At 38.8% G+C, this 23,961-nt stretch overlaps 1 protein-coding gene across 1 annotated transcript in view; it reads right to left on the bottom strand.

Moving 5' to 3' along the window:
- PEX7 (peroxisomal biogenesis factor 7) overlaps positions 1-23,961 on the bottom strand; it is a 78,832-nt gene that overhangs the window by 47,043 nt on the left and 7,828 nt on the right. Inside the window, exons 4-6 of the mRNA XM_045499766.1 lie at positions 16,507-16,584; positions 15,592-15,700; positions 902-1,008 (exon numbers count right to left, since the gene is read on the bottom strand). Coding sequence (XP_045355722.1) covers positions 902-1,008; positions 15,592-15,700; positions 16,507-16,584 — 294 coding nt within the window. The remainder of the gene's footprint in view (positions 1-901; positions 1,009-15,591; positions 15,701-16,506; positions 16,585-23,961) is intronic.

Here is a 23,961-nt window from a genome sequence, read left to right as displayed (position 1 = left end):
AAAAAAAAAAAAAAAAAAAAATTAACAACTCTCAACTGTGTATCAGCACCTTTTTTTAGAATTCCCCAAAGTATAACATATAGTCCACAATTCATTTTCCTATATGGAAAACTCATTTATGATGACAGAAATTTGAACTGCAGTTATCAGCACTGAAATTTTTATTTAGATCAAGTATTATTATTGAACGTGTACTCTATTTACTTTTAATCTATTTTATTTCTTTTTAAAGAACTCTGCCAATACAATGCCCTCTTAACTTTCATTAATAAATTTAAAACTGAGAAAAAACAGGCGTATGTTTTCTCCATCTGTCACAGTCAACAGACCACTTTAGGACATAAACAGTATATCAATTCATGTTTAATCCACTTCTGTTCTGAATTCGTATGCTCATGTGGTTAACTGAAGCTTTGCAAAAAGGCACAAACGGACACTGTTATTGAAGCATCAAGTTTGGTCAGGCTTATATGGGAAGATGAAACAAAATTTAAAAACTGATGGACTTTCAAACTAAAAATCAAGTTAAAAACAGTTCAGCAGCCTAACCAGCAAAGCAAACAAGAAATAATAGCAGATGATACAAATTGGTGGGGTTAAGAGCAATAAAGGAAAAAAAATTACATAAATTGTAAAGCAGTTTCCCAAACATGCAAGTAAGGCTGCACTGTTGAACTCTGAGAATTTCTATTTCTTATCGTGCCTGTTTTATGTGCACTTAAATCCAATTAATGCTAATGTGGGTCGCTCACAGTCATCAATTACAAATGAAGAGGGACTGCCTTTAACCTAATGGTCCATAAACACCATCAAAGTCCACACAAACAAGGATAAAATAAAATCTAAAGCATTTCAACATTAGCAAGGGCTCAGCAGCTCAGGACAGATCCAGACAGGGTACCTCATTGTATTTACACCAGTCACAACTCAAAATTTCTGCCTGATGTGCTGGAACCACAATTCTGACTCCTGCTGACTTCACATCCCAGATTCTCAGCGTCTGATCACCTGATGAAAGATAAAGACTTGATCACTTTCCATCACACCACTTAGATGCACAGTGACATTGTACTCATGATGATAAAATGAGGAAAAATACACTGTTTTACTGTTAGGATACTGCTGTCTTCCCCTCCCTCTCTCTCTCTCTCTCTCTCTCTCTCTCTCACACACACACACACACACACACACACACACACACGGTTTTTAACTATTATAATGCATAGGAACTACTAAAAGTGATGAACTACAAAAAGTAATGCGCCATGACAATGTTTTTAGATCTACTCAAAGCAGGAAATCTGAATTTCACACTGACACAAACACAGTGGCAACTAAGAGTGCATTTCTCTTTAGGATAGGAAAAGGCCCTGAAAATCCTCAGCTTCCAGTAAATAACCCTGTAGCACCCTATACCAGCACAATCTATAAAAACAAACTGCTAACAGTTTTACTGTTAAATGTGGGCAGTCTACCAAAATAGAGAAATTTTAAACTTAGCTTTTATGTTTACTACATTTTAATGGGCCAGGCGGAGGTACATTTTTCTCCTTGGAAAAAAAAAAGTTGAAAGAATTTAAGGATTATATTTTGCATTTTTACAAAAATGGTTTACATTGCTTAGTTCCACAAAGTTACCCCTGATTAAATGTTTTATATACTGTTTGCCTTCAATTTTTATAAACTATTAGGAAACAACAAAATGACCAGATGAACAAAACTCAGGATCTATATATCTATATCAACGGTAAATTATAAACAATAACTGATGCAAAGAGAAAGCTGGTAAGGCCTGATGAAAGAACACAGTCTATGGTGTGATGGCAGTCAGGTCTTGAACTCCATTAGAAGTTGTGCGACCCGGAACAAGCTATATAGTATCTCAGACCGATTCTTCATTTCCAAAAAAGAAACAGAATGCCTACATGTAGGGCTGTACAAGAATTTAGTGTAATAAAGTGTCTGTAAAGAACTTAGCATGATCTCTAGCACATAGTAGATATTTTAATATATGGTATACAATAATGCTAAAATTTTAAATTGTCTTTTACTTATATATGTTTTCCTACATTCCCAATTCTAAATCATATGTCATGTATCTAAATATAGCAATTTTAGGCAATGGGTTTTTTTTCTGATTTCTTTGGAAGTTGTTTAAGAAATGTAAGAATTGCATTGTTGGTGGTAATGAAAGGTGGAGATTAACAATGGGGGCTCTGGAGTTCTAGGGCTTAATTCTAATCCAGCTCAGTCATTTGCTCCCTGCTGATGTTTAAAAAAAAACAAAATTCAATGTTTATTTACTTTTGAGAGCGACAAAGCACAAGCAGGGGAGGGACAGAGAGAGAGAGACACACACACAGTATCCGAAACAGGCTCCAGGCTCTGAGCTGTCAGCACAGAGTTGAACTCCTGAACCTCAAGGTCATGACCTGAGCGGAAGTCATCAGACACTTAACCCACTGAACCACCCAGGCGCCCCTCCCTGCTGATGTTTAATCAAATTACTTAACTTCCCTGATTCTCATTTTCCTTACCTGTGATAAAATATTTACTTTATAAAGTTTAAATGAGATAATGTTTTTAAAAATAAAATCAGAAAATATACCCATGATTAGAAGTCATCCCCACCCCTATTTATAATAACATGAATAACAGCGAATATTTATTGAGTGTTTACTATATACCAGTTGGTGGCCTAAACATTTTATATGCCTTAACTTTTTAAAAACATAACAAGTGAGATAGAAATTTTGATAATATAAAAAGTAATTTTTGTAGTCATTTACAAATGGGGAAACTGAAGCTCATGGAAGTGAAATAATGCCCGCAAGAGAGCAAGCAATGGAACCAGGATTGGACCAAGAGCCTAGGGGGGCAGGTTCCCCAACCTGTGTGCACCACACCCACCCTGCACTGCTTCCTAATGCTACTGGAGGGGAACTGCCATATGGCCAATATTGGCTGAATCTTGAGGAATTATTCTTTTAACTTCTATGCTTTTCCCATAAATTGGAGAAAAAACATTTAATCACACACACACACACACACACACACACACACACACACACACACACCATTCTACCATATTTGCCCCACGGTTATTTTAGAAATAAAGTAGTAACACAAATAAAGGTTGAAATCTCTATTGTAGTTTCAATCCCATTCCTCATCGTCCTTGCTCAGAGGTCATCACGATCATGAATTTGGCATCCCTTCAGTCTGTGTTTTTGTAATACTTCCACTATATTTTTATGGATCCACATACATGTATCATTGCTTTGTGTGTGGGCTTTGCAGTTTTTTATTTAAAAACACCATCTTCAGGGGCGCCTGGGTGGCTCAGTTGGTTGGGTGTCCAACTCTTGATTTCAGCTCAGGTCATGATCTCATGGTCATAAGATTGAGCCCTGCGTCGGGCTCTGCACTGGGTGTTGAGCCTGCTTGAGATTCTCTTTCTGTCTCTCCTCCTCCCTCTCCCTTCCCCCCCTACCCCCCCCATGTGTTCATGCATGCTCTTTCTCTCAAAAATTTTTTTTCAAATAAATAAGAACAAAATACCATCTTCATACTCTTTTCAAATTTGAGTATAGTTGCCATATTAGTTTCAGGTGTACAACATAGTGATTCAATATCTCTATATGGTACGCCGTGCTCGCCACAGTATAGCTACCATCCTGTCACCACACAATGCCACTATAATACCATTGACTGTATTCCCTGTGCTGTACCTTTTATTTCCATGACTCATTCATTCCGTAACGGGAAGACTGTATGTCCCACTCCCCTTCACCCATTTTGCCCATCGCCCATCCCTCTTCCCATCTTCTTACTTTTCTTTTTTTTTAATGTTTACTTATTTTTGAGAGAGACAGAGACAGAATGCGAGAGGGTTAGGGGCAGAGAGAGCAGGAGACACAGAATCTCAAGCAGGCTCCAGGCTCTGAGCCATCAGCACAGAGCCCGATGCGGGGCTTGAACTCACGAGCTGTGAGATCATGACCAGAGCTGAAGTCGGATGCCCAACCGACTGAACCACCCAGGCACCCCTTTCTTCTTACTTTAAAAAAGATTGAAAGCCACTCTGATAAAAGAGGAACTTACATTTTTGGATCTAGGTAAATATGACGGGGATGGGAAGGAATGATGAGTTTGAAAGTACCAAATGGAAACTGTTCAGAATCGATATAGACTAGAGCTTCAAATATCTTCAGGAGCCCTAGTCATAGTCAATGTCTAGACACCAGTCAGTAGAATTTGTTTCAAAATTCTAAATACCTTTGGTAAAATGATCTTTAGGCTCTCCCTAGCCTTCTGAGTATAAAGCAAGGTGGCATGGGTATCTAGTGTTTGGACTTCCTAGCAATACACTTCTTATAGGACAAGCATCCTTTTCTCACCATGTGACTCCAGAAAGACCTATGGCTCAACACAGCTGACCTCCCACGGACAGGTCCAAGCAAGGCCAGTCATAGTATCTTATTCCCTGTCCTGACCACAGCTGACAGGTGAAAGGTAGGTACTTGGGGAAAAATGACAGTCCCTCTCTTAGGATTCATAGATTATTAAATTGAGGAGCTGCTGACGGCCACAGGTCTCACTGTTTGGGGAAAGCCAGCTTACAGAAGGAAGTTAACAAGCAGAGAAAAGTCCAGATTAAAGACAGAAAGTATGTACTGGGACTGTTCAAGCATCCCTTCCGTTTCTGGGGTTGCCTTTCAATAAATTCTACAAAGACCTAAGAGAGTTCAAGTTCTAACGCCTGTAGGCAAAGGAGACCCCTTACCATCATGGAGGGAGTAAATGGAATCCCCTAAAGCTTCAGTCTGGAAAAAGCCTAGCCCCAGAGAAGAACATATGGTTGAGCACAAGGCTTCCACTAAAACATAGGAAATACCTAAATGATGTACAGAAGCTTTCAAAAATTTATATTTAACATTAGGTCTGAAACTCTAAAGTCCCCTACAGCTACAACTAAAGCACTGTTGAAAGTTGAATGTGCTGTGTTCATCCTAATAATTACATTTTATGGGTAAGTGAATGGTTTAGAGTACCAAAGCCTTACAGTGAGTGTGGACTAGGCCATCAAGAGGTAACTTATTCTAGCAACATTATAGATGAGTCTCACAAAACATAATGTTGAATGAAAGAAACCTGAAGGAGTAGTCTAAGAAGAGGCGAAATGAATCTATGCTATTAGAAGGCAGGACAGTGGTCATCCTGGAATGGGGTAGGGGAGCCTCTCAGAATGTTCTGTTTCTTGATCTGGCTGCTGTACACAGATGGGCTCACTGTGAAAATTCTTTTCATTGTACACTTAAGATCATGCACTGCTCCATGAGTGTATTATACTTCACTAAAAGATTTAACAAAACAACAACAAAGACTAGGTGGGTGGCTACTCCCAATTTCTCTGGGACAATATTTTGGTTCCTCACTACCATATGCAAGCAACATTCACGCACACGCAAAAAAAAGCCATGGTCTAGGGTGTCCCTTCTTGCAGCTAACTCAAAGGACACAAAAAGATGGAAACCGTTCTGAAGGAGCTAAGAATTCCACTTACTTACTTCATCCTCCTTTGTTTTCCAGGTAGGAGAGACAGCTTCTGGCCAAATGGTACCATGACTCACTCAACCCTTAGCCACCAGGATATCTGTATCTATATTGTTTTGTTTTGTTTTGTTTTAATTGCATTTTCCAGACAACTGGCCTTTCATTGCCAGCCAGACGTTTCCCAGGGCCCTGTGATAGTGCCATGGACCCACCTGAATTACCAGCTTCTCTTATCAGTTGCAGACCCACCACTGGCAGCAGAACCAGTGAGTTTAAGTGCACAGTATGGAGTAGGAAATGCTGCCTATGGCTACGTCTAATTTCAAACTGCATCAGGTAAGAGGAAGTTGAGTAAGGAGAATGAGCGTAAATGCTGAATCTGACACTGTGAAGAACGGAGCAGCAAAAAGTGCATACTGGGCCCAAATAATTGAATTGAATTGAAATGCCAGATGCTTATCAGATGTGACAGGACTTTTTTTCTAAGAGTAGAATGAGGGTGGGTTTTTTTCTTTTATTTTTATTTGTATTTTTTTAACTACTGGACCCCTTCATTCAGGCATGACTATGACTTATGCAATTATATGGAGTCTGTAATAGCAATAACTTCGTTTTCATGGTTCAAAAGAAAGTTTACTTCATGTTAATGTTCTTTATGTAAAGACGTAAATATTCTTCCCTTCTATCTCATATCATGAACTAGACAGAATGCAATGTCTTTAGAGAACTCTGCTTTGGAAGGGAAATCTAGATCTCAATCTCTAAAAACTCTCCTCTTTGGCCTGTGTTAACTTAGCCAATGATAACAAATTTAGTTCTAGATTTGCAAATGCCATTTAACTTTGAAGGTGACTAAATTCTTAGAATGATCTAAATGCTATATTCTTATATATTATCCTAAAATATAAACTGCTATAAGCAGTTGAGTGGCATAATCATATGTGTGCCACAGGATCAGACATAAAATACATCTTGACGATCTATCATATAAGCTTCTACTATTTGCGATATTTGTAAAAACAAAGATTTTGCAACTTTGGGCTCCACCACCATGAAATTTACATTTGAGGGTTTTTTTTGATGCAAAGACTATAGCATGTTTTACAACAAGCTCCTGTCTGTAAGCAAGAAGACAAAGTAAGAAAATTGATGAAGACTCAACTATCACTAACAAAACTGAGAAGGAGGGGCGCCTGGGTGGCGCAGTCGGTTAAGCGTCCGACTTCAGCCAGGTCACGATCTCGCGGTCCGTGAGTTCGAGCCCCGCGTCCGGCTCTGGGCTGATGGCTCGGAGCCTGGAGCCTGTTTCCGATTCTGTGTCTCCCTCTCTCTCTGCCCCTCCCCCGTTCATGCTCTGTCTCTCTCTGTCCCAAAAATAAATAAACGTTGAAAAAAAAAAATTAAAAAAAAAAAAAAAAAAAAAAAAAAACTGAGAAGGAAAAAAAAAAAGCTAAGGCGTTCTCAAACTACAGAAACCACTTCCTCTCTGAATTCAGCACCGAAACCATTCTGTGGGTTTTTAAAAAAGAGATGAGGGGCGCCTGGGTGGCTCAGTCGGTTAAGCGTCCGACTTCGGCTCAGGTCATGATCTCGCGGTCCGTGAGTTCAAGCCCCGCCTGTTTCAGATTCTGTGTCTCCCTCTCTCTCTGACCCTCCCCCGTTCATGCTCTGTCTCTCCCTGTCTCAAAAATAAATAAACATTAAAAGAGAAAAAAAATAAATAAAAAAGAGATGAACATTAAAAGAAACATGAAATTCCCATTACACCAACAGAAACAAACCATTAATCTGGCATCTCAAACAAAGCTGTACCATAGACTAGAACAGTGCTTTCCAGATGAGGCTGATCACTAGATTCAGCTGGGGCGATTAAAAAATACGCCTCCCAGGGTTGCCTGGGTGGCTCAGTCAGTCAAGTGTCCGACTTTGGCTCAGGTCATGATCTCATGGTCCGTGAGTTCGAGCCCTACATCGGGCTCTGTGCTGAGGGCTCAGAGCCTGAAGCCTGCTTCGGATTCTGTGTCTCCCTCTCTCTCTCTGACCCTCCCCCGTTCATGCTCTGTCTCTCTCTGTCTCAAAAATAAATAAACATTAAAAAAATTCTTTTAATAAAAATAAAAAAAAAATATGCCTCCCAGAGGTACTTTATTCAGTAGGACTAAGATGGAGCTCAGAATTTTGTTGTTTCTTTTTAAAGCCTCCCCGATAATTCTGATGGTTAACCAGGTTTCGGCATCACCGGCCTAGTATGTTATTACACAGCCATGCATTCTAGAGTCTACCTGGAGCAAGCTCTTCAGATAAGCACCGGTAATTCTTATGGCGCACACACATTCCATGGCCATTCCAATGCTCCTCAAATACGCTCTTTTCTCGCCACCTCCTGTTCCTTTGCTTTCCAGCTCTCATCTCTGGACTCTTGCTTGTTCACAGGTAACAGCGTGAACACTATTTCCTCAGGGAAGCTTCCCTGACCAGTCAACTTTGACAAGTTCCAGAATCCTTAGCTGTGTTTCCACAGAATTCTGAGCACACATGTTGGTAATAGAAGGCAGCATGTATAGAGCCCTTACTCTGTGCCAGGTACTGTTCTTAGCCTTTTACACACATTCACTCACTTAATGCTCCTCAAAACTCCATGATGTAGGTATTATTATCACCCTTATTTTCGAAATGAGGAATGAAGAGAGACAGGAGTTAAGCAGCATGACTAAAGTCAGGTAATAGTGGTAAAGAAGAATTTTGTCTCAGGCATCCCAGCTCTAGTCCATGTTGGAAACCACTATACTTACTGTGTTACCTCTCCAAAGAACTTCGCACTCCTTAACATTGTCCATTGCTAGCTTTTGTTTCTTAGCATCTCTCTTTTCCACTGGATTGTGGCTCTAAGAAGACAGGAACCCTGTCTTGCTTTCTTCCTCAATGAATCTTCAGTGCCTTTCAATGTATCTTTTAGAAAACAGTGAACATTCACTTAATATCTGATGGACTCACTGTCAATGTCCCTCTCAACAATCAAAATTAACCTTAGATATGTTTTTAGACTTCTAATAATTTCATTACTCCCATATCTTTAAAAAAATTTTTTTTAATGTTTATTGATTTTTGAGACAGAGAGAGACAGAGCATGAACAGGGGTGGGTCAGAGAGAGAGAGGGAGACACAGAATATGAAACAGGCTCCAGGCTCTGAGCTGTCAGTACACAGCCTGATGCGGGGCTCGAACCCATGAACTGCGAGATCATGACCTGAGCCGAAGTCGGACGCTTAACTGACTGAGCCACCCAGGCACCCCTCATTACTCCCGTATCTTATATAATAGTAATAAAAGCTATTTTAGTGTTTGCCTGTGTAAGGGACTCAGCTATGTAAAAGAATACACATGCCGTATAGGAAACATATGAAAACAAATCAAGTAAAGAAAATATGCAAAGAAATTCATCTACCTCCTAATACGCTGTGCATAGGTTGGTAAACACATTGTCTCATCTCACATGAAAGAGCAAAGGCACAGTGAGAGCTTCAGAGCTTGCCCCAACTTTTACTGTACCATAAACCCTCCTCTTAAGAGAGTGGAAGAAAAACTATAAATTTTTTCAACCTTATTAAATAGGTTACTATTTGAAAATCATTATGAAGGAATATTTCAAGAAAATGGCAAATGCTTAATAAACCTTCCAATGAGTTTCTAAAACCATAAAAATGGCAGAAAAAATGCCTTTACTTTATCCAATGTTTTAAAAAAGAAACCTATTTTACAGCTCATACGTCCAGTGCTTGGTTTTCATGAAATCACTTCTGATTTATTTTAAGTGTTGGATGTGCATACAATTTACTGAGTATCGGCCTCCTAGAATGTATCCAGCCACTTCAACCTAATCACTGTTCACTCTTTCCATTCTTGCTGTATGTACTTTGAGTACCACTCTCTCTCTCATTTCTCATTCCCAATTGCAGGAGCTAAGCTGGGCCCAAGCCAGTCAACATATTACACTCCCCCGCTCCCGCCCCCCCCCCCCCCCCCCCAACGCTCGCCTCTCCTAGGCACAGTGATTAGTTTAGAAACATTCACATGGACCATCAGATGAGAGAAAATGAAACTTCCTAGATGTCTGAGAAGGAGACTCATGATTTTTCCTACTGGACAGAAACCAGAAATAATACAGGGTTCAGAACTGCTGCCATCTTCCTTTCACATGATGCCTGATACAACTCAACTCAAGAGAGCACAGAACAAGAGATGGCAAGAACATCCACTAAGGCCTACATCCAGCCATGTGTATAAAGCCAGATGGGATTCTGGACATTTCAACTATGTGAGCAAATAAATTAGCTTCTTACTTAAGGGGTTTGGTTCAGAATTTCTTTGACTTTCAACCAAAGAAGTCCTGGCTGATATGAACACTGCTTACGTTTATTTCTAATATAACACATGAAGGCAATGTCTTTAAACAGATAATCTTTTTTCTATTAAACCAAATGGACTTTGTGATGACAAAACACTGTTTTATGTATTACCTATCTACGATGTGCAGATAGTTAAGTTTTGTGGTTATACTGGTAACTGTCTATACACAGTCTTTCTCTTCTATTCAGTCTCATACACTGAATATTCTATATGCAACATCCAGAGTTAATATTATGTATACCGTGCCATACAAAAGGCCATTGTAGAAGGAAGAGGTGTGTGTGATTCAGCCCAAATAAAAGGCTAATATCCACAATTTGACCTGACACTTAAATAAATTCAGTTATATTAGTTCAAGATTTTGTCACCATCATATTTTGTCACGGTCATAAAAAAAGCAATGATTAAAAACAGACAATTTTAGAACCTTAATAATAGTATATACATTAACAAAACTACATACAATAGTAAGGTAAAGGAATTTTTTCAAAAATATATCAGTTGGAGGAGTTTTACTTACTAATACTTTTTCAAACATGTGAAACTATACTCATTATTAATTCCAGTTTATTATGAATGCTGCCAATTAGAGCTCCCAGTAGACATGTCTTCACTGCTTCACTAGAAAGGAAGTATGTTCCAGTTCATTTTGAAGACATCTATTTTACATCACTCATTTCATCCAAGGTTTGAAATGAATCCTTTGAAACTATAGGACATAAGGCCAAAGGGCATCCCTATTCGAAGAAAATAATGCTAATGTCAATCTAATTCACATCCTTAAAGAATTTTAATTGAACTCTGCATTAGGGCTTTTCGCCAATAGTAATATTATAACCATTATGCTGAACTATGGTCATCTTCAGACTTGATTAACCATCAGCATGAAACTCATTAGCATTTACACTAAATTAAAAGCATAAAGATGACTAACTCCAGATATACAGGCAGGCTAATGGGTTAGTTAATTCAAACAAGCATATCAATATTGCTATTACTTACTTAATACAGACTCAACCTTATAGTTAGCTGCGCCACAGAAAAATTTTAAAAATCAAAGAAGGAATTCAGGTTTGGAAAAGGAAATGCGCCAATGAGAAATATATTACTGGCCCCATCCCAAAAGACTTGGTATCTTGGAAAAGATTTAACTCAGATATGAACAAAACACTATGACTCAGACAACCTAGAAATTTTTTAAATAATAGTAATAATTTTATAAGTATGCTGTTCTTCATTCTAGAAAAAAATGCCGTTAACTTTAATCATTGCACATTTTTTGACTTAACCTCAATACACAGAATTTACTATTATTTGCTATTATCTTAGGATCTAAGAAATTGCTTAATCTAATGGACATATTTGTCAATATACAATTTACCTGAAGATTTTCAGTTCCAAGTGTCTTTAACCTAACAATATTTTAGAATTCAGGGACATTTGTTAAGTTTTTAGAAGAAAAGAAAAGAAATCAGAGAAAAGGATTTCTGTGACATTATATTTGCTACGGAAACCACTCAACATAATACAACAACTCAGGGCACTGATGTAGTTTATTAGCAAGAAATTTATCCTACTAATTGCCTATTCGGAGATGCTGGATAATTAAATGAGAAGACAATATTGGACACATTTTATATCTTCCCCTAGCTATTTTCTTCTCTCTTCCCCTAAACAACCAGACTGCAAAAAAGAGCTTCCATTTATTTATTTCCCCTCAAGACTATATACAAAGTGTGAGCAAAAATTTTCTGTGAAGGACCCAGCAGTAAATATTTTAGGCTTCAAGGGCCATTCCATTTCTGCCATAGCTACTCAACTCTGCCACTATAGCACGAGAGCAGCTATAGACATACAATCTGTGTCTGGGAGCCTAAGTGGCTCAGTCGGTTGGGGGGTCCCACTTCGGCTCAGGTCATGATCTCAGTTTGTGGCTTCCACCCCCACATCGGGCTTTCTGCTGACAGCTCAGAGCCTGGAGTCTGCTCCAGATTCTGTGTCTCCCTCTCTCTCTCTCTCTCTGCCCCTCCCCTGCTCCTACTCTGTCTCTATCTCTCAAAAATAAATAAAGTAAAAAACAAAGACATACAATCTGTAAAAGAATGGACATAGCTGTGTTCCAATAAAACTTTATTTATGAAACCTGTCAGTGGGTCCTTTTGATCTGAGGGCAGTAGTTTGTCAACCTAGGCTCTAGTCTAAGTTTTCTTCTATTTAGTCTTTCCTGGGTGCTCTGACATACCGCAATGGCTTTAGTTACCATTTATGAGCCAATGACACAATTTATTCACAAGGCTAGACTTCTCAGCTCCAAAGTCAACCCCCATCATTTCAACCCCATGTGTCCCATCAGCTCAATGTGCTCTAAAACAAACTCAAGATCTTTTCTTTCAAATGTATTTCTTACCTCAGTTATGACATTAACCACCCACTACTTTATCCTTTGCAGGAATCTAGGAGTTACTCTTTACTTATCCTTCTCTCTTCCCCTCTTCTACATCTTATACAACCATCTCTAAATACCACTCCAGTCAGCCCAATTCCTTCCAGCCCTTCTGCCACCATCATTATCCTCGCCTTCATCTCTCTATCTTCCTGCATTCACACCTGCTCATCTCCCAACTATTCTCTACACATGACCAGAATGAGTTTTTAAAAATGCAAGCCTAATCAAATCACTTGCTGAAACCTCTTCAGTACCTTTCCCATGTCCATAGGATAAAATCTAAAATCTTGAATCCAGTCTGTAAGGTGTGATCTGGGTGCCTATCTGCTGCCCAACCTCATTTTTACTACCCTTTCCTCTTAAGCAATGGTCTCCCTGGCCTTCTTTCAGTATCTCAAATGCACCAAGTTCTTCCTTGTGGACATCTTATTCTCTCTGCCTGGAATGCTCTTTCTTTGCCTGCCAAGGCCTCCCACTTTTCACTGAGCCAACTCCTTATTCATCCTAAATGGAAGCCAGAAGCTTATCAGGCAAAAAATTGATAGCTTTGACTACCAAGAAATTCAAATGCATATACAGTAAAAAATATATATACAGATAAAATAGGGGTGCCTGGGTGGCTCAGGTCATGATCCCAGGGTCACGGGATCGAGCCCCATGTCAGGCTCTGCACTGAGCGTAGAGCCTGCTTGAGATTTTCTCTCTCTCCCTCTTCCCCTCCCCTGCTCTCTCTCTCTAAAATTATATATAAAAAAATCATCCAAATAAAATAAAATGTTTAAAAACAAACAAAAAGTTGGGAAAATACATGTAAGATACAGAAGACTAATTCCTAAATATAAAAAAAGAGCTCATGCATCAATACAGAAAAGCAGCAACATCTCTCAGTAGAAAAATGGGCCCAAAACATGAACATGCAGTTCACAAAAGAAAAACTCTGGTGGTCAACTGACATATAAAGAATATTCACTATCCCTCATAACCAAATATGCAAATCAAAACAAAAATTAGGTATCATTGTTCACTCATCAAATTGGAAAACATTTAAAAAATTAAGGTGCATTTATTTATCATTTCAAGGTCCAAATGTTAAAGTAACTATTACCTTAACATTATCAGATTCTCACTATCACCTAGACTGGGAAAGTTGTTGTTATTGTTTCAATTAATCTATAAGGTGTTGCTGCTCTAAAACAAACACTTTTGAAAGTAATTAGTGTCATATAGATTATATTTATGAATATATTCCCCCAAATGGTCTAATTTAATCATGCCTCACGTTGGAATGCTCTGAGCAGACACTGGTTTCTCCTTCCTACTACTTGTTCTCTGAGTCAAGGGCGAAGTGACTCAAGGAGGCAGCTTGGCAGAGCAACCCTGTGTTGCCTATGCCAATTAATTGTTCACCTTTGTTTCATTTCTACACTTTTTACAGCTTTAATGGCACTCAATACATTACACAAATTATCTAAAAGAAAAATGAAGCAATGTATATTAAAGTGTCAGGGATTTTAGGAAGGAAAAAGTATTCAGAAAATTCTTTAGCCAAATGTTTATTGGTAGTAGATCAAATGAAAAAAAAAAAAACGTAGTGTACCTCTTTTTCTATCTTAAATTTGTTTTAATTTCATAACTTTAAGTATATAATATCAATTTATGCATATAATTCATAAAATATAATTGGAGAATGTTCTTTTCCATCAAGTTTATTTAAAACTAGAGTCTAAGAACTCCTTCTGAATGGTGTTCTGATTCACTCAGTTCAACTATAATACTGGACTAAGCCGACTAAGAAATCTCCACAATCAAAAACTGTTTTATAACAGCAATGTTTTCAATGGGGAAAATGAATTTGGGACAGGAGATTTTCTTTTCTTTTCTTCTTCTTTTTTTTTTTTTTTTTTTTTTTTTTTTTGAGAGAGTGAGTGAGCGAGCAGGGGACAGAAGCAGATGGAGAGAAAGAGAGAGAGAGAATCTCAAGCAGGCTCCATGCAGAGCCCAATACAGGGCTCAATCCCACAACCTTGGTATCATGACCTGAGCTGAAATCAAGAGCAGGATGTTCAACCAACTGAGCCACCCAGGTGTCCCAGGGAAAAAGATTTTCTGACTCACAATCTCACAATAATAAAATTATTTTCCTGAGGGGCTGGATAGCTCAGTCGGTTAAGCGTCTGACTCTTGGTTTCAGCTCAGGTCATGATCTCACAGGTCATGGGTTCAAGTTCCACGCAGGGCTCTGTGCTGACAGCACAGGGTCTGTTTGGGATTCTCTCTCTGCCCCTCCCCCGCTCATGCTCACTTACTCTCTTTCTCTCTCTGAAATTAAATAAACTTTAAAAAAATAAATAAATAAAATTATTTTCCTGTACAATTTCAACAACAAAAGTTTTATAGCTTATAAGCATATAAAACCTAACACCACTAAGCAAAAGACATCTGACATTTTCCTCAAGAATACTCCCCATAAATATTTTTCATTTTTATACCATATGTTCTGAAATAAGAATAAGAATTTTTATGGAGGAATACAAGAAAGGAATACAAGAAAATATTAACAGTGGTTCTATGGAGGGGGAGGGATGAGGGCTTATTTTTTATTTGGCATGTTTCTGCATTGTTTGAATTTCCTTACTATGTAATATGGTCAGAATAGGGATTATCTAGGATACCATTTTTGTTTTTCCTTTATAAATTTATTTTTTGAAAGTTATAAAAGAAGTAAAAAATAAAGAGTCACTGTCTTACTTGGTCAATCACCACAAATATTTGTCATTAATTAGCACATACTACACCCTCTTGTAACTGTTACTCAGACTTAGCAACCTTTATTCTGATAAACAAACCAAGGATAATGCCATCTAAGCAAAGGAGCTCAGTGGCTAATAAAAAGAACTAGAATGTTTCCCAATTTTGGCAGATTTATAACCAGTTATAATATGCCTAAGACAAACCACATTTGTTCACTAGGAGTTGAAAAGTAATCCAGGCCTGGCTAATTCTTGTCTAGGCCTGGCTAATTCTTGTCTAGAGGTTGATAAAGAATGAAACAATCCTAAAGCGCACAAAGAATAGTAATGAAGGCCCTTTTCCCTGCGAATCTCAAGTACACAGTGCCACCTACTGGGGAGAGTAAGGCCACCATTCACGACAAGGCTTTTTTGGTAAATGAATTACTTACCTGAGGCTGAAGCAAAGCAACCAGGGATGTGGGGAGACCAGATGGTGCTATAAATGACACTTTCGTGGCCTCTAAAGGTGCACAGAGACTTTCCAACAGTTGGATCCCACTACAAATAAATTAACAGATCAATTTACTTAGACGTAAATTCAAGTTTATGTTTATATATACATATACATAATATACAATACAGCATATATGTATTTATTTTTTTATTAATGTTTATTTATTTTTGAGAGAGACAGAGTGCAAGTGGGGAGGAGCAGAGGGAGAGGAGACACAGAATCTGAAGCAGGCTCCAGGCTCCCAGCTGTCAGCACCGAGACCAATGCGGGGCTCGAACCCACAGACTGTGAGATCATGATCTGAGCCAAAGTCAGATGCTTAACCGACTGAGCTACCCAGGCATCCCTCTATAAATGTATTTACATATACACATGTAATATACATTCATATTTCCATTTTTTTAAGTTTATTTATTTTGAGAGAGAGAGAGAGAGAGAGAGAGAGAGAGCATACAGGGGAGGGACAGAGACAGAGGGAGAGAGAGAGAATCCCAAGCAGGCTCTGCACTGTGAACTCACAAACCGTGAGATCATGACCTAAGCCTAAGTGAGACACTTAAGTGACTGAGCCGTCTAGGCACCCCTCAAAGATTTTTTACAGTCTATTTTTATATAAAGCAAAATGGTATTTAAGGGGCTAAAATAATTAATGCTGAGTTAATTGTTGTTAGTTCACAGACAAAAAATTAAAAATTTTTAAATTCTAACAAAGGCTTTAATACAGTTTTTTGAAAAGAAATTAGCTGTGCAATTGAGAAGATATAGAAGTATGTTCAAGAGAAGAAAAAAAAATTCAACGGAAACTTTGGGGAAGAGAGTATTGGTTTTAAATACAATGATTCTGACATACCAGTTTGACAGTTTGATCCCATGAGCCAGACACCACGAGCTGTTCACCTCTGGTCTGGCTCCAGTCAACACTATAGACCTAAAAACATTTTAATGTGTCATTCAGAAAGCAAAAGAGCATCAAGTTAAATATTACATTTTATCTCTTTAGAACAGCGATAGCCAGTTAGAACAACCAATTTACTTTATTGAAACATCAAATAAAGTCCTACAAATCTCCACCATGGTGTCTGAGAAATGGAAAGGCCATTTTGTCCATTCCTCCAGACATATTCCTTACGATAAGATTCCATTCTAACAGAGTTCTACAGATTATTTCCCAACCTCCTTCACTAAAACAAATTATATATATTTTTAACCTATCGACAAATCACTGTTTGCAGCACCTTGTAGAAATGTCAAAGCAGATTAGAAAGCTAGTCATCTAAAAAAGCTTGCCAGGTCAGTGTCCATCAGATAGCATTAAAATTCAGTTAATAACGCTATCTGGCCTTTCTTAGAAAAAGCTTAGAGGAACCAGGTAATCCTTTCCAATCTCTTGGTAAACAGCTGTAGTTACCCAATGCTGCTATTCTAATCTAGGCCTTACTGCTTTCAGTGAACCATTTCAAATGAACCATTTGAAAACTTACGGAAATATTTTTCATTCTGTCATTTTATACAACAGACTATATACAGATCACTACTGTAAGCTAAGTTCAACAACATATATGCAAAATTATTCTCCATTAAAATAGTCCTGACATACACCCGAGTACATAGCACTAAAAGTGACCAGCTAGCAGATCCTTCTGAGTCTTAAAAATTCTAGCTACCATATTTATGTAGGAAGCAGGATATGCAGTTTGCTGGGGCTTAAATATGGGTTACCCATTCTCTGCTGTCTGGCACTATGCCTAGCCATGTTGGCACCTTAGTTTCAGAAAACAAAATTGGTAATACTGATCCTGTCTTTGTTTAAAACTTTAATATTTTTCTCATCACAGATTTTTTTGCAGTATTTCTGATTTTTTAAATTACTGCATTAAGATATTATTTGACTATTGAGTTGTTGGGGTCCTCCTTAATCATGTACCTAAAGTGAGTGCTTCACCCACCCTATTCTAGTCCTGGCCCTGCTGCTGTCCATATTCATGAAAAAGAGAGAAAATCAGTTGGAACACTGAAGAAACCACAATCCAGAAACAGAAGCAGCTCATAAAGAAAGGGCAACAAAAACCAAAGAGCTGCCATGGCCATCTGTTAGTTATGGATGGAAAAAGATAGGCTTGGAAGCAGTCATTGTGAGCTGAAGAGTTTGCTTTTATCCTCTAGGCCAGGGCATGGCACATTTCTTCTGTAGAGTAATATATATATAGAGAGAGTATATATAGAGTGTGTGTGTGTGTGTGTATATATATATATATACACACATTGGGCTTTATGGGCCATTTGGTCTGTCTTTTGGCCCCAGTAGAGCACAAAAGTAGCCATAGCTGATACTTGATGAGTGGGCATAGCTGTGTTCCAATAAAACTTTATTTACAAATCAGATAGCAGGCTAGGTTGGGCCCTGTCCCATGAGTAGTAGTTTGCCAACTCCTACTCTAGGCTGATGTGAACAGTCAAAAATAACCACAATAGCAAACCTTTATTTAGCACCTGTTATGTGCCACATGTTGTCAGAAGCATTTTACATATTTTATCTCATTTAATTTTTTTAATGTTTATTTCTTTTTGAGAGAGAGAGAGAGACAGAGCGTGAGCAGGGGAGGGGCAGAGAGAGAGGGAGACAGAATCTGAAGCAGACTCCAGGCTCAGAGCTGTCAGCACAGAGCCCAACGCGGGGCTCGAACCCACGGACTGTAAGATCAAGACCTGAGCTGAAGTCGGACACTACCTTACTGAGTCACCCAGGTGCCCCTATTTTATCTCATTTAATCTTCCCTTCTATGAAATAGATACTATAACAAGACCCAAAATGTATAAATAAACTCTTCAAATTCCTAAAGCTAGTTAAGTGACAGAGCTGAACTCTGAACCTCAGCAGCCTAACTGCAGAGTCCACCCTTAATCACTACGTGAGGCTGACTCTACATCATGCTACCTGAGGGCACTGTTGAACTGGAATGACCTGGGGCTGCAACATTAGGGAAGTAAAAGCCTGCCCTTACTAGTATCGCCCTTCTTGGGAGCCCAAACTGATCCCACTTTGTTTCTGTGAATTATCCAAGAACTTAAAGCCCTTGTCCACTGTCCACTCAGTGACCTCCCACTCATTTGTCAAGACTGGGCTCCACCACAGCCTTTATGAAATAAGCCTCACCTCGATAAAACCCTTCATGATTTAAATGTTTCCTTCCATGTACTCCAACAGCACCTTGCACCTACTTATAATTCAACATTTACCATATTTTACAACAACTTGTGTTAAATACCTACTAGATTCTGGAAGATCCGTCATGTGAGCAAAACCACCTTGTATGCCTATGCTTGTTGCAATATAATAAGCACTCAACAAATGGGAGTTAAAATAGTTTATCCATCTGAATTTACCTTCACAATCTGCATCAGTGCTAAGTAGTTATAAAGAGCTACTGTTTTCATTTCAGAGGATAACTGAACAAATATAACTAAAAACTAAGATCAACATCTCACACTCCACTGCCTCTACACATGTCCAGTATGACACGGGATTCGAAACCTTATGACTTCTTACCTTTTAAAACTGCAAAAGCCCCCATAGGGGAACCCAGCCCTAATGAGAACAAAAGATAGAAGGTAACCACGCTGACGGCAGTGTTGCTGCCAGCTGTCTTATCAGTCACACAACAAAGTGCAAGCAGTAGGACTCTAGGACAAAACTAGGGACAGGATCCCCAGGGTGATGCTGAAAGTAGGATAACACAAAAAGAAATAAAGGCAACCTCAAGGGGCGCCTGGGTAGCTCAGTCAGTTGGGCGTCTGACTTTGGCTCAGGTCATGATCTCATGGTTTGTGGGTTCAGGCCCCACATCGGGCTCTGTGCTGACAGCTCGGAGCCTGGAGCCTGCTTTGGATTCTGTGTCTCCCTCTCTCTGACCCTCCCCTGCTCGTGCTCTGTCTCTCTCTGTCTCTCTCTCTCAAAAATAATAAATGTTTAAAAACGTTTTTTAAAAAGGCAACTCAAAAAATATTTTATTTGACTGTATTTAAAATATTAGGATACAGGAAAGTAACTTAAAAAAACAAACAAACAAACAAACAAACTACAGTGGGGGGGGGTGCCTGAGTGGCCCAGTTGTTTGGCTCAGATCATGATCTCACGGTTCATGAGATGGAGCCCCACATTGGGCTCTGTGCTGACAGCACAAACCTGCTTTGGATTCTCTCTCCCTCTCTCTCTGCCCCCCCCCCCCCAACTTTGGTCTCTCTCTTTCTCTCTGTTTCTCAAAATAAATAAATAAATATTAAAAATAATAATAATAAAACTACAGACATAAGTACAAAATGGGTGCTGGGATGGAAAATTCAGCTTGATGCCCAGAAGAGAGGATCCAAGCAGGACCTTGAGGCCTGGCTAAAATGTCAATAGCAGAAAGCATTAGTGAAAACAGTGATCAGAACTGCACCTCCCCCGCCTCCACAAAGTCATATACAGGCATAGACAGCACCCAAGGGATCAGGACTAGGGAATACTACCGGATAACACCAAGGTTTTGTGCCTGGGGACTATCAGTGGTGGTGGCATTAACAAAATGGGAAGACTGGAGGAAAGAAGATAATGTGTAATTTTAGACATACTGACTTTGAAGTGACAGCAAGATAGTCAAGTGGAAATGTCTAGTGGGAGCAGGGTTTGGGCATTAACCTTGAAAAAAGTTTACAGTCAGATGTTTGAGAGAGAGTTGAAAAAGGATGAGTAGATTCCAATATCCCAACTTCAAGTTACCTCACTAATCTATTCAACAAGTATTTCTTAAGCACCTACTGTGTACAAGGCACAAGGGGAAGGGGAGTACAATGTTAGACAAGACAAAGCCTCAGTCCAGATGGGTCATATATTTTAGCAGAGGAAGACAGACTATAAATAAACAATTTCAGAATGCGATTTTAAAGGAAAGCTACAGAGCAAAATAAAGCAAAGGAAGGAGACTGGAAAACAATGTAGAATTAAGAGGTCACTTCTCAGTAGAGTGGTTAGGGAAGATCTCTCTGAGCAGGGACCTGCGTGCAGGAAAGACAGAACTCTGCACGTTTGAGAGGAAAGGCTCTGGCAGAAGACTAGAAAAAGACCCTGAAGCAGGAAACAAGCTTGTCACGTCTGAGAAACAGAAAGGCCAACTAATTAGGAGAGACAGGATCCCAAAAGACCATAGTTCCAAGTTTGTACATAATTTCTCTTAAGAGGCTACAGCCATCAACTCCTAAGCTACCTACCACCTAGACTGTAGCATCCTTCAACTGCTCTTCCTATCCATCCTGGCTCACCTCCAATCCATTATCTGCATTGCATAAAAACACAAACGTCATTCCCCCACAGAAAGCCCTTCAATGGTATCATGCTCTGTGGCTCCTGCAACTTACCATCTTCACTCCACATTGACACTCATCCATGCTGCTGCTTATTACCCAAAGGTCGAAATCATGCAAAACTATGAGTGATTTAGGGATGCATACATATGTAGTAAAACGAAAAAGAAAAGAAAACAGAAATAGAAATTCACAATTAGTGGTTACTTCTGGGAAGAGGGGAGGAAAGAAAAGAAGAGGAAGAAGGGTAGAATCAGAAAAAAGTAGATAGAAGATAGCATCTGTGAGCAGGGGCTCCAAAAGCATAGGTAATGTTTTATTTCTTAAGTTAGATGATGACTATGCAAGCATTCATGATACATGTTTACTTCTTACATATATTTATCTAAACATGAAATCTTTCATGGTAAATTTTTAAAAATCTTCAATGTCTTCCCACTGGTCTTAGCATAACAGCCAAAATGCTGACTTTTCCAGGCACACAGGCTCAGTACCTGCGCTTCAAGAGGGCACTTTCCTTTGCCTCTAACCCTGTTCCTCTGGACTCTCTCTACCTGAATAGTTATCTTTTAAAGTTTATTTATTTATTTATTTATTTTGAGAGAGAGAGAGAGAAAGAGAAAGAGAGAGAGAGAATCCCAGGTAGGCTCCGTGCTGCCAGAGCAGAGACAGATGTGAGGCTCGAACTCTCTAACCTGTAAGATCATGACCTGAGCAGAAATCAAGAGTCAGATGCTCCACTGACTGAGCCACCCAGGCGCCCCTCCACTTGAATAGTTAAATCCTAGTCTCCCTTCAGACTTAAGGATGCCATCCTGGTCCCTTCCTGCAGACAAGATCCTCTCCTCTTGTAGCACTCCATACATTCACAGCACTTATCACATTATAAATTAGATAACCAGCAGCGTAAGCCGCCCTCCCTAGAGAGGACAAGGACTCCAGCAGGGCAAGGACCATTCCCAATTCACTCATCTTCCCCACTAGGCTTCACACAATCCCTTGCAGACAGTAGGGTTAATCAAAGTTTCTAGAATGAATGAAGGGGCAGAGAAATCTGCATGAAGAGCACACCTCACATCAGTCCAGTCTTCCAACCTTTCCCTATTTCCAATTCCCCTGTCCACTCCCACTCAAACAGTGGACATGACTTAACGGTCCAATTAAGCATAAGAAAGAAGAGAGGAATGCAGTTGTGCTTTAAAAGCAGGGTCCTCTAAAGGCCTATCTTAAGTAATTACTCTCGGCAGTGATGAAGAAAATTGAGAAACTGCAAAAAGGAAAAAACGAAAACACTGAACAGTATTTTGCGTTGCTTTATGAAATCTGAACCTCATCAAAACCACAGTTTGAGAGGACAAATTTTATTACTGAAATCAATTCCCAAAGAGCTCGCTTTTAATCTACTGTATAGTGCTGCCCTTTTTAAGTTGGTCTATTTAATTAAAAATCATCAAATAAAAACTATGTCCAGAATGTTCATACTTATCTGTATCAATACAAAGGAAAGGGACACTGACTTTTAATTACTGAGTGATTAGGAAAGGCTACATATTTCTTTTAATGTGAAACAATTTTTTAAATTTATCATTATAGAAATATTAAAATATGCATAAAAGAAAAAATATCATAATAAATCCCCAGGTATCTATCACATACTTTCCAGAATTATCAACATTTTGCCACCTTGCTTCATCTGTCCTGTTACTAACTGACTGACTGACTGACTGACTGACTGCTGGAGTATTTTAACATCAGACCACTTCACTCATAAATACTTAAGCAGATAAGGATATTTTTCTTTTTTATATAAGCAGAAGGCCATTTTCACACCTAACAAGATGAATAACAATTCCTTAATATCATCCAAAACTCAGTCCACATTCTTATTTCCCTGACTGTATCAAAAATGTCTTTTTACAGGTGGTTTATTTGAATCAAAAACTAAACAAAATCCATATTTTACACTTAGTTGCTATGTCTCTTAGATCTAATCTAGGAAAGTCCTCCTCTCCCATCTTGTTTTCCCCACCCACCCTTCCCATGACATTTATAATTGTTGAAGAAACAAAGTTAATGGTCCCATAGAATCTTCTGCATTCTGGATTTGGCTAATTGTCTCTCCTGGTGTCAACATTTTCCTCTACTCCTCCCATTTCCTTTAAGTTAGAAGTTAGGTCTAGAGGTTTGGTTCAATTCAGTTCAATCTTTTTTAAGCTTCCTATTGCATTAGGTGTATAATTGCTGGTTGACCCACTTTTAGTGATCTCAAAATTGTTCAAAAGATGTACAAATATTAAATTAATGTTTTAGCATTCACAGATAATCTTTGCCTACACTCATTATTTCATTACGGGCTACTAAATGGCGACTCTATAATTGTGCTGTTCCTTCTGCATTTAATAGTCAGGATTCAGTTATGAGAAATTTTCCACATCAACCATTCAATTACCCCACAATAAAATTCATATCAGAAAGGCAGGATAAATGCCTTGATTCTTCATATTTACTTATCAATTTTCAGAATGAGGCCATTGTCCTAGTAATCTTCAGTGATGACCAGCTGTTGTTTTTTAATGTTTACAACTCCATGTAATGGGTAGAAATATACATATAAGTGTGTATCTCTGTGTGTGTATAGTGTTCCAACTCATTGCTGTCATTCTTTTTGATGTTGAAATTGTCCATCATTGGCCACTGAGAGCCTTTTCAGGTCATCTGTTCCAAACGTCTAATGTGATCCCAGTGGACTTTCACAGTCTTCTGACACAAGAAGATGTTTTGGATTCACCTTGTACGTTTCCTGCCAGTCCTGGAATCAACTATTTCTCCAAAGATCCCCAGATCCTTTTAGTGGGAAATGGTATTTAGAGGCAACAATCTGGGCACTAGGGATATCACTGAGACTGAGTTGTCAATGCAGCTCAGTCTTTACAGTCCAAAGAACCAGAACAAATGGACTTTTTTA

This window comes from Leopardus geoffroyi, chromosome B2 (assembly GCF_018350155.1).
Source record: "Leopardus geoffroyi isolate Oge1 chromosome B2, O.geoffroyi_Oge1_pat1.0, whole genome shotgun sequence".
Taxonomy (NCBI): Eukaryota; Metazoa; Chordata; class Mammalia; order Carnivora; family Felidae; genus Leopardus; species Leopardus geoffroyi.
Note: the sequence above shows the minus strand (reverse complement) of the source record. Positions and strands in the feature narration are given on the sequence as shown.